The sequence below is a fragment of the Sinocyclocheilus anshuiensis genome, unplaced genomic scaffold (assembly GCF_001515605.1).
Source record: "Sinocyclocheilus anshuiensis isolate Anshui unplaced genomic scaffold, SAMN03320099.WGS_v1.1 scaffold1415, whole genome shotgun sequence".
Lineage (NCBI taxonomy): Eukaryota > Metazoa > Chordata > Actinopteri > Cypriniformes > Cyprinidae > Sinocyclocheilus > Sinocyclocheilus anshuiensis.
The window spans coordinates 218,566-230,357 of NW_015536595.1; the positions used below are offsets into that span (position 1 = coordinate 218,566).

The window sequence follows — 11,792 nt, forward strand, 5'->3', positions numbered from 1 at the left end:
TAACTGTTTTCTATTTGAATATATTTTAAAATGTAATTTATTCCCATGATTTCAAAGCTGAATTTTTAGCATCATTACTTCAAAAAGAATAATTCTAAGAATCTCATTATACTCTAGTACATATGACAGTAAAGCTCTTGAATCTTGAATCTTTCTATTCATCAAAGAATCCTGAAAACAATTACTCAACTGTTTTAAATATTGATAATAATAATCAGAAATGTTTATCGAGCAGCAAATCAGCATATTATACTGATTTCTGAAGATCATGTGACACTGAAGACTGGAGTAATGATGCTGAAAATACAGCACAGCAATATTTCAATATAATAAAGTAAAAATATTTCACAATATTACTGCTGTTATTGCTGAATTTTAGATCAAATTAAATGCAGGCTTGGTGAGCAGAAGAGTATTCTTTAAAAAAACATTAAAATCACAACTTTTGACTGGTAGTGTACATGTAAAATCATAAAAAAAAGTGTTACTTGAAATAAAATAAACATTAACGGAAATAAAATAACATATAAAAACTTGTATTTCAGCAACACTTCTCATTTTAGTTTAGTTTAACTTGATGTGGTAAAATAGTTAAAAATAAAACTAAAATGAAACAAAAAAATAGAATAGGAATAGAAACCAAACTAGAAACTGATTAAAAATATGATGATAGGCCTACTAAAAGAACACTTGATTGGATTTATTGATAATGAAGGCGCATTCGTTCCTCCCTGCCTGAAGGGGCGCTGCGCTCCTGCTGCATTCACATGCCAACAGACTTAAAGTCGCACAGAAGAAGTCTTTAAACCGCCGCTGAGGAACCCACGAATATTATTTTCACGCATTTATTATTTTATTTAGTGAAATTAAATCATGGCGTCAACAAAAGAGCTTTTAGAGATGGATCTTTACGCTTTATTGGGGATTGAATCGACCGCAACAGAGAAACAGGTGCGTTAGTCTGAGAGCTGCATTCGGAAGCCGTTTCTGTCAATAATACAAATATTAATAATCATGTATGAAAGTATACACAGCAACAATAAAATAAGAGTATAACTGTATCGTTTCTATCACACGTGGAGGTTATAGAGGGAGTGTTTGGTGTTCAGATTATGAGTACAAGAAACTGAAGTGTTTACGGGTCAGAACGTGTTTGAAATTACTGATTAATTACTTTGTTTACTTTAGGTTATGTTCAATATTTTATTGTATTCTCTACCACAGGCGTATAATGACATACTTTTGTGTATTTTATATGTTTTAAAGACGGTTTTAGAAATAAAGACACTCATATGGCCTGTTTTCGTGATTGATTTCTTTAAGTAAACACAGATATTGAAGACAATAAGCTTTACAAGTAATATCTTCTGGAACGAGAATTAAGTTATTTTGAGTGTTAAATGTTTGAGGAGCCATTTGCCTCTTACAGTATATACAGTATATTAGTGTATGAGATCTAGTTTGAGACCAGTAGGTGGCGCTGCATTTCAACAAATGACTGTCTGTCATTGAAGAAATGTCCAGGTCAGAATTTCATTCATTTCAAATTATTTTTTTTAATTCAATTAAAATGATGTTTGAATGAGTACATATAATTAATATCGGTACATTAAATGTTTATTATATTTATGCATTTATTATCATCATAATATAATTTAGCATATTAAATATATTTAATTTTCTGTATTATAAAGTTATTATTTTATTTTCAATATTTTCACTATTGTGCATATTTAATATTATAAACAAATTAAGCGTGGTCCACTGCTGCACACGTGCCACAATATCGATACAGGGCCAGCTGTATCGATACTCGTGTCGTCAAATCTCTGTGACGATACATCGTCGTATCGATATTTTGAACACAGCACTAGTAGAAACCTTTGAAGCTCCCCTGAGTGCAATCACAAATATGATGATGATCAGGTCAGTCGCACTGGTGCTCCTAAAAAAATTGTCATAGTCGCGAACGCAGTAGTTTTCAGTCGCAAATGCAGCAGGTGGCGGTAAATAGCTTTATGAGTCTTTAATTCGATTCGTTCAAATGGCTGATTCATCCATGAATGAAGTAAACGGCTCACTTTATGAATGGGTCTTTGAATCATTGATTCACTCGATTCATTCAAAACGCGGATTCGTTCAGAAACTAAACACCGCTGTGTTGCTCGGAGACGCGCAACAGTTCTGCTGTGGCTTTATAGGTAATATTTTTGTTGGCAAAACTGAGAAAAAACAGACAATATTGTGTTTAAAATATAACACTCGTGTGATAGGCCTATTGCTCTCGCTGCTCGTGTGATGATATTGCTTATCATATGATATAAATATGAGACCAAACTCATACAGGAGCATTTTTGCCCCAATATCTTGAATTTTAGGGCATACCTGCAATTATGAATATGTTGTCCTGCATCATATTTGTCAACAGTCAACTGTATGAAAATATATATATATATATATATATATTATATATTATATATTATAACTAATATTGTATACAGTTAATGTTATAAGTTTAGTATTTTAATATTTACACATATACATTATATTAAACTGATATTGAAAATTATATATATTTAATGTAATTTTAAATAAACCAGTTTTTGAGGTGAATAAGGAGCTGGAGATGTTCATGGCAGGTTTCATGCGATTCACCCTTTGCAGAATATTTTTGCTTTTTTTCGTGCGTGTTTTTACACATGAATCCAGAAAGATGTGCTTGTAGTTTAGTTTAGCTGTTCAGGATCTGTTCTGCTAACTCACAGTTGCTGGATCAGTGGTGTTTGTTTGGAGCTTTATAGAGTTTCTGTGTTCACTGTGATGCTGTAATATCATTCGCTGGGCACAAAACCTCCAGCTGTGGCTTTGAATAGATGCTAATGAATAAAAGTAAATGTCCAGAGGGACGTTTGGCCCGTCAGAGCTGGAACTGATGATTAAAAACCCTCCAGCTCAATCCTGATGAAGAGTTTATTAGGTTACAGACATGAATGGCGTTCATCCACCAGCCGTCTGACTTCTGTCCAGCGCACGCATCAAACGTCTGGAACGTCAAGCGTCTTTAATATCTTGAGTAGATGCAACTTTTGTAGCCATTTTCAGTTGTTTTATTAAATTGTGGACTGTGCAACTAGAGACGACATGCAAACTGCAGATAGATCTGAGTCTAGATAAAGTCAGTGTGTTTGAGCTGCGGTTTACTGATCATGTCTCACAGACAGCGTTACGCCATAGAAAACACAGGGATTTCTGGGATTATTTTAACCCTGTGAAGCCTGACATATGAAATAATAGTCAGAAAAAAAAAAGAAAAAAAAAATATATATATATAAAAGGTTTGCATATTAGATTTTTGTTGAAAGTCATATTTGATACATCAGGCTTATATTGCTTGCAGTCATAATTTTGAGATAAAAAGGCCATAATTATGACAAGACAATTATGAGATAAAAAGTCAATTGTACACTGTAATAATTTTTAGATTGAAAAAAAAAATCTAAATTATGAGATGAAAGTTAATTATGACACACCAAGCCATCATTTTGAGATAAAAAGTCATAATTATAAGATAAAAATCAAAATGGTGAGGAAAAAAGTAAAATATATGAGATAGAAAGTCATTATGACTATAAAAAAGACAGGAAAATCTTTGTATTTTTTATTTTTTTAAATGGAATGGTTCATTGAAACTTTAGACCAAATATTTAAAAAATCTTTTTAAAGAGTTTGCATGTGTTTTTTAATGCGTGTCATATTTGATGCCTCAGGCTTATGGTTCATATAGTCTGATATAGTGAGCATATGGAGGAAAAACAGCTCAATTATATTGATATTTTCTTATATTCATATATATTTAAAGACTCAAACTGAGAAAACATATGCAATTTGGTGCAATATTTATATGACATTCTGATGCTTGTAAAATTATTTTTTTACTTTATTTTATTCTTTTAAACTTTATTTACTTTATTTTTTCTTTATTTTATTCTTGTGAACTTTTTATTTATTTATTATCCTTTTAATTTGTGTGTTCTTTCCTTAATTTATTTTTAATTTTAATGTTTATTTATTCCCACATGTATCATTTAGAGGTTATAAATTAATAATAGTTATAAATTATAAGATGGTGGCGGTGGTATTGAGAATGATCACAAACTTGATCGCTATTGAATCTAATTTTCTTGAGGTCACATTTTACTGTAAACTGAACTCCATTGTGTAGCAATAAACTATTTAAATCATGGGCTCTGATTTATTAGGAAGTGTTTTTACGAGTCTGTCGCTGCATGTTGATGCACGCAGGCATCTTTTCTAGGGCTCGCGTTTTATGTGTGTTTTTCAGGGCCGATACCGATTATTACAGATCAAGTACCGATAACCGATATTTTGAACCGATATATATGTCTGGTGTAGACTTGTGCCGGTATTCGGTGATGCGATATATCACGGTAATGAATATGCACGATATTGTTATTGTGGGCACTTCTAAATACCGCAAATAATTATATATTACAAATTATTCCGAATTTTGAATGCATTTTAAGAATACATTTCCCATAAACTGGTGAAAATGCACAACACCGCTGTATGCTGCGTGAAAGATGCGTGCGCACTCTGATGTAAACAAGCGCGGACGAGAAGCACATGGTGGAACATGTGAGAGACGCTCTGGATGAAAGTGTAAAAATGAAAATTAATGTAAAAATTAAGAATAACAAGGATTCTTACAAAAACTTTCTTTAAATGCTTTTAAATTATTTTATCGGCAAATCGGTTTTGAAAATGACCGATATCGATACAGATAACCATAAAAATGCTTGATATCGGCGCCGATAATCGGCCAGGACAATAATCGGTCGACCCCTAATCTTTTCATTAGTTTGCTTCATAATGAGTCTAAATGGCAAAAGATAGTGTTAATAAATGGGTTTAGAGAGCAGCTCGACACGTCAGTAGTGAGACCTGTTAATACAGATGGCAGAATCAACACATGCGAATGTATTTGTGTTGGCAGAAGCGAGCGAATCGTGTGAATCGGTGAGACGCTGTCAGGGCCGGTTTGAGTCTCTGTCAGCTGATAGACAGCGTCTAATGAGAAACACACCATTGTCAACCCGGTAAGACTTGCGGTTCACATTCCCAAAGGCTCATGGGAGTTCATGGCACATAGACGTGTGCAGTCTGATGTTAATGTGTGCTGTGATTTAGAGGCGGATGATGCTGGGATTTCTGGGTTACGGTGGATGTGACCGCAGTCTATTGTTATAAAACATCTCTGATGCTTCAGGCCTTTTCCAGGAAAGCGTGAGCTCCTTGGAGTCTTGAGTTATGTCAAATGTTTTGTATAATAACTTTTTCTCGTGAAATAGCTGCAGCAGAAACAATCGAGAATGAAATTTGATAAATGCAAAGAATGGCATGGCGATTTTATCAGGCCAGATGTTTGCAGTGATGCAACTGGATCTGATTCTTCTTTCTCTTCTTTTGCAGATCAAGAAAGCGTACCGACAGAAAGCGCTGTCCTGCCATCCTGATAAAAACCCTGATAATCCCAAAGCTGGTGAGCCATTGAGACACCAGTCCATGAAGGCCCAAACCTGCTTAACTGACTGACTGACTGACTGACTAAAGAAGTAAAGAATAGCAAAATAATTAAATAAGTAATAAATAAAGGAATATATCAGTTGATATTTAATTAGAAATTATTTAATTTCAGTCCTAAATTTATTTTTGTTTTTTAATTTAATTTTATTATTTTCTGTATTTATTTTCTTTCTTTCTTTCTTTTTCTTTTTCTTTCTTTCTTTCTTTCTTTCTTTCTTTCTTTCCTGTATTTATTTTTGTAACTTTTTAATTCTTTCCTTCATTTTTTGTATTTTAACTTTATTTTATTATTTTAAACGTTTTATTCTTTTGTATTATTTATTTGTTTATCTAAACTCTTTCTTTCTTTCTTTCTTTCTTTCTTTCTTTCTTTCCTGTATTTATTTTTGTCTTCTAAATGTTTTTTTGTTCATTCGTTTTATTTATTTATTTATTCCCACATGTATTTTTCCATGTTTAGATACATATATTTATTTCAACATTTTTTTTTGTATTTATTCTAACATTTCTGTCTCTTGTATTATAATCAGGTGGGCTGGACTGGCTTACCATGGTTTAATTGATGCATGTGCTTGACTTGTTGACTTGACGCATATATGCTTTATTTTTTTCCTTAAAATTACAAATATTTATAATGGAATATTTATAATATTAATCAAGGTTTCATGCAACAGCTCTGTTTTTCATGATCATTTCCTCACTCTCTCTGATCCTGTGCTGTATGATTATCTATGACCTGTATACTTGCAGAGATCAAGCTGTGGTTCTTCAGGGAGCTTCAAGTTACTTAACACTTAGTGTTGATATGTGAATGTGAACGGTCATAGGTTAGTGAGTGTCTATGATGTCACATGATTTCTGAATCAGTTATTTTAGCAGGTTCAGCAAATGTATGTCTGCAAAGTGCACTGTACACTTGTTTGGAAAGATCAAGAAACATCCTGTTTTCCAGCATATGAGCCTTTAAGAGAAACCCTGTTACTTGTTGGCAGTAAATCATTATAACAGGGCACTAAATTTGGTTGCGAGTATAAGAGCGTGTCTCATGAAAGCCTGTCAAGAACATGATTAGATCATATTTCACTCCCAAATCACAAGAAATTATAGCTTGCAAAGGATTATGTTTTCATGACAATTAAGTGCATTTAACTCCACCAAATTCTCCTCATTGTCAAATTCTCATTTCTATTACTGTATGGCAAAAGTTTAGAATTTATATTAAGTATATCGATTAAGTATTTATAATTCGTATTAGTATTTTAAGTTCTGCCTTATTTAAAAACATTTTAAGAAATTGATTTAATAATCAATTTTAATAAAATAAAATTTAAAAGTATTTATTTATTTCTTATTATTTTTCTTGTTTTTATTATATATTATAAAATTATTATAATTATATTATTAAAATTATTATAATTATATTATAATTTTTTTATAATATTATATTTAATAAAAATATAAATGGTGCTTATTTTAATTAAAAATATTTATTAAAATAATGAGAATCTATACATCATACTAGTATTTTAAATGCTGCCTTATTTAAATTAAAACAGTAATTTTAATAAAATGCAAAAATGTATTTATGTATTAAATTATACAGAAATATATTGTTGTTGTTTCCATAGTTTTTATTATTTAGAAAATTATTCTAATTATATTATTAAAATATTATTATATTTAATAAAATATAAATAGTGCTTATTTTAATTAAAAAATACTTATTACAATAATGAGAATCTAATGTGAATCACTATAAATAACTGAAAAATGATAAATGAAAATGTATTCATGCATTACCGTAATAGGGAGGAGTTGCTTAATTGTCGTGAAAATAATGTTGCAATTCCATGAACACATTAACCTTTTTTTTGTTGCAAAATATATCCTACAAAATGTTTCAGTTGATTTTGGAGGGACATTATTTTCATGAGAGTTCAAGCACAAAGCCAACAACATAAAGCCACTGTAGATCAGATATGGTTAAATTCATGGGTTAAACCAGTCAAAACTAAGCGGGCCAAGACGAGCACATACTTCCAAACGGAGACCAAACAATCCTGGCAGATACGAGGCAGCATGACATAAGACGAGACAGCACAAGCGCTCAGGGCTGCAGCATGTGGCTTCTCTTATACCCCCTGTGACTCCGTCTGCCCAGAACATGTGCATAATCAATGCTGGGAAAATCATTCAGTGTCAGGAAAAATGCACCTTGGACGAAGATGGCGTGTTTGAGGGACGTTTTTTTTTTCTCTGCGGTCTCTGGAGGCTTTCAACAATTCCTGATTAAGTCAAAACTGGGAAACGAGGCATAATGGGTTATGGTGCAGGTTTGCTTTCTCAGAAATCATGGAAAATGCAGACTCCCATATGGCCGCTCACACGAGAGCCGTGGGGTCAGGCAAAGGTCACGGTACACTGGCGGCAGTTTGGAATAATTCAGATTTTTAAATGTTTTTGAATTCAATTTGTAATTGATTTCTGTGATCAAAGCTGAATTTTCAGCATCATTCAGTAGGGTCTTCAGTAGGGGTGCTCTGATTGATCGGCTACCGATCACTATCGGCTGATAATCGCTCGGGGATGATTGATCGGCGGTCAGTTTAAATGTTTTGCCACTTGCTTGAGCAACTTAATATATCAATCTAGAAGTAAATGCAAAAGTAAAAAGCATTGAATAATGTGTTTCTTACATTTATTGCGTTTAAAAACGTCTATGAAAGATGCACTGTGTAAAAAAAAAAAGAAGTAATTGCAATGCTGAAAAGGCATTTTAAGTAACAATGTTTGGATTTGAAATCAAAATAATGGATGAATGTTGTGTTTGTATTAAACAGTCACGGATCAGTAGCGGACTCCTGTGTGAAAGCACAGTCTGTGCTGCTTCTGCATGCTTACGTACCACACATGGACTGCATGCACACTGCAAACGAAATATGTGTGAACCTGGAGTAAAAGGCCAGGTTTTCAGCAATGTTTTCAACATTGATAATAATCAGAAATGTTTCTTAAGCAGCAAATCAGCATATTAGAATGATTTCTGAAGATCATGTGACAATGAAGACTGGAGTAATGATGCTGAAAATTCAGCACTGCATCACAGAAATAAATTATATGTTAACACATATTCACATAGAAAACAGCTGTTTTAGATTCTAATAATATTTCACTATTTTTACTGTATGTTTGATCAAATAAACGCAGCCTTGGTGAGCAGAAGAGACTTCTTTCAGAAACATTTGAAACTCTTCTGGCCGCTGGTGTTGCGTGCGGACGGCTTCGCTCTGTTAATTGCGCAGGTATCGCTGTAACACGAGCCGCTGGCTCGACGGGGGTCTCTGGGGGTGAAAGCGGAGCTCGCAGACGCTTGTTAGCGGAGAGCAGAACCAGTCGTGCCATCAGTGAGTCATTAGGGGTCCGGCGGCCCCTCGTGCGCTGCGGCGGGGACCCGCGTTTACACGCAGGAGCGCAGCAGGGTGTCATTAGCGGGAACAGCTTTCGTGAGAGCGCCGGCACCCTGCTGTAATGAAGGAAACATGTTCGTTAGCAGGAGTCAGACTACAGCACTTAATTCTTCAGCAATAAACCTGCGTAAAGGCCTTGAAACATGCTATATAAAATAGAAAAGTATAAAAAGACAAAAAAAGATTATATTATATATATTTTAAACCCTGCAGCACAAAACCAGTCATAAGGGTCAATTTTTTACATCATCTGAAGCTGAATAAATAAGCTTTCCATTGATGTATGGTTTGTTAGGATCGGACAATATTTGGCTGAGATACAACTATTAGAAAATCTGGAATCTGAGGGTGCAAAAAAAATCTAAATATTGAGAAAATCATCTTTAAAGTTGTCCAAATGAAGTTCTTAGCAGTGCATATTACTAATCAAAAATTAAGTTTTGATATATTTACAGTAGGAAATTTACAAAATATCTTCATGGAACATGATCTTTACTTAATATCCTAATGATTTTTGGCATAAAAGAAAAATGTATAATTTTGACCCATACAGTGTATTGTTGGCTATTGCTACAAATATACCCCAGCGACTTAAGCGACCCAGGGTCACATATATATAATATTATTTGGTGGAAAGGGATAATGTGGTGTAAAATTTAAATTTTTGCATTTTTATGTGTCTTTTTTAATGCTTTGTTAAAAATAAAACCAGTAAATTATAAATAGTGCATCAAACTTTTTTAATTGTGTATGTGTGTTATATTTATTAATTAATTAGTTAATAATAATAATAAAATGTACAATTTTGCGGTTATATTACATATAATGATTTAGAAAACAATAAAACAATCAATAAGTACACCAAACTGTCTTTTAGTTGTGTATGTATATCTTATTAATATTTTTATGCATATTTTAATTAATTTGGTGGAAAGGGATAATATGGGGTGAAAATGTAAAATTTTTCAATATATTAGGGTTTTAATGCTGTGGAAAAGATTAAAACAATAAATAAATAGTTATGTTAATTTAGCATTATTAAAATTGTATGCATATTTTGATTCACTATTTTGGCAGAAAGGGATAGTGTGGGGTAAAAATGTAAAGTTTTTGCAATTACAGTAGGCTTTTTTTTAATTCTTTGGGGAAAATTAAAACAACAAATAAGTAATTAAAAACAGTTTGATGTACTGTGTATGAATATGTATTTGTATTGTATTTGTATATATGTATATGTATTATTATTATGTGTGTTTTAATTATTTAGGCGAAAATGGATGATGTGGTGTAAAAATGTTTTGCAACTATATTTTCGCTTTTTTAATGGTTTAGAAAAAATGAATACAATAAAAAATGTATTAAATACCCTAGAATTTAAAGTTGTTGAAATAGGTGTTGATATGTAAATGTGTGCAGACACTGAGCTGTCGAGTTTCAATAAATGCACTGGACAGGAAAAGTTGTCATGTGAAACTCTTCAAAATAGTAAATAAAATAAATTTTTAAATAAATCATCATATCCCATTTTATAAGTTTGCATTGTTTCTTCGGGGATGTTCAGTTGACTGTTTGAATAGATAGGAGTTATTATACCAGTGTATGAGTTTTTGCTTTGTTTTACAGTCAAATGAATGAGATTTTTCTTCTTCTTCATTGCAGCGGAGCTCTTCCACCAGCTGTCTCAGGCTCTGGAGGTTTTGACAGACGCTGCTGCCAAGGTGAGAATCACCTCAAACATTTGACATGTTCCTATATGCATCATAAAGCACAGTTACATTAGACGAGATCAATCATTTTGACTCCATTGTCTGCAGCAGTATTTGAAGGCCTTGCATCCAATAGGGCTCCTCGGCTGTATCTAAATTTTTTTAATTTGCAAAACGGTAGGAGTGCCCATAAATTAAATTAAAAAATGATATATAAAAATAAAATAATTAAAATTCAAATAATAATTAAAAAATATTCTAGAAGTTTTGGGAGTGTAATGTTCTTCCAGTAGTTTGTGGATTTTTAAAAACTCAATATTTCTACCTGATAAATTGTTTTAGAATCTGGCGTAACTAGAAAAATGCATATTCATAATACAGATTCCCATGGCAGTTCATTTCCATGACTTTTCTAGGTCTAGAAATCACAGTTTTAAACACTTCTATATGCATGTTTTCCAGGAACGCAGAAAAACCGGTTCTTCAGAGACAAGGAAATGAATTATAATAAGAAATGTCTGATCTGTTGTTTAATCCTGTTTTTAAGTCATCTTGAGGTCCTCTCATGCTGATATAGAAATACTTGATGGTCTTCATCAGGATGTTCATTTGTGCATTTGTTTTTCTTTCTTTCAGGCTGCTTACGACAAGATCCGTGCTGCTAAAAAACAAGCCGAGGAGAGAAACAGAAAGCTAGATGACAAGAGGAAGAAGATTAAACTCGGTCAGCTACTCTTCATCAAGTACACTCATTTCTGCTCCGTTATTATGGGAATACATTGATTGTATGGAGGCATGTTTCTGCCAAGAAATAAAAAATAAAAAAGTTAATTGCGGATTTTTATCTCACAGTTTAGACATTTTTCTCACAATTCTGAGAAAAAAAGTCAGAAAAGCAAGATATATTCTCATTCCTTGCAATTCTGAGTTTACATCTTTTACGTTATTATGGGAATAAATTGATCAGTGGTGGACGAAGTACACAAATCAAGTACTTGAGTAAAAGTACCGATCC

The 11,792-nt window shown here is 32.6% G+C and overlaps 1 protein-coding gene across 1 annotated transcript in view; it reads left to right on the plus strand.

Moving 5' to 3' along the window:
• The first annotated feature begins 743 nt into the window (after positions 1 to 743).
• Positions 744 to 11,792, plus strand: part of dnajc17 (DnaJ (Hsp40) homolog, subfamily C, member 17) — a 60,729-nt gene continuing 49,680 nt past the window's right edge. The window contains exons 1-4 of the mRNA XM_016506366.1: positions 744 to 951; positions 5,491 to 5,560; positions 10,731 to 10,789; positions 11,414 to 11,501. Coding sequence (XP_016361852.1) covers positions 874 to 951; positions 5,491 to 5,560; positions 10,731 to 10,789; positions 11,414 to 11,501 — 295 coding nt within the window. The 5' untranslated portion in view covers positions 744 to 873. The remainder of the gene's footprint in view (positions 952 to 5,490; positions 5,561 to 10,730; positions 10,790 to 11,413; positions 11,502 to 11,792) is intronic.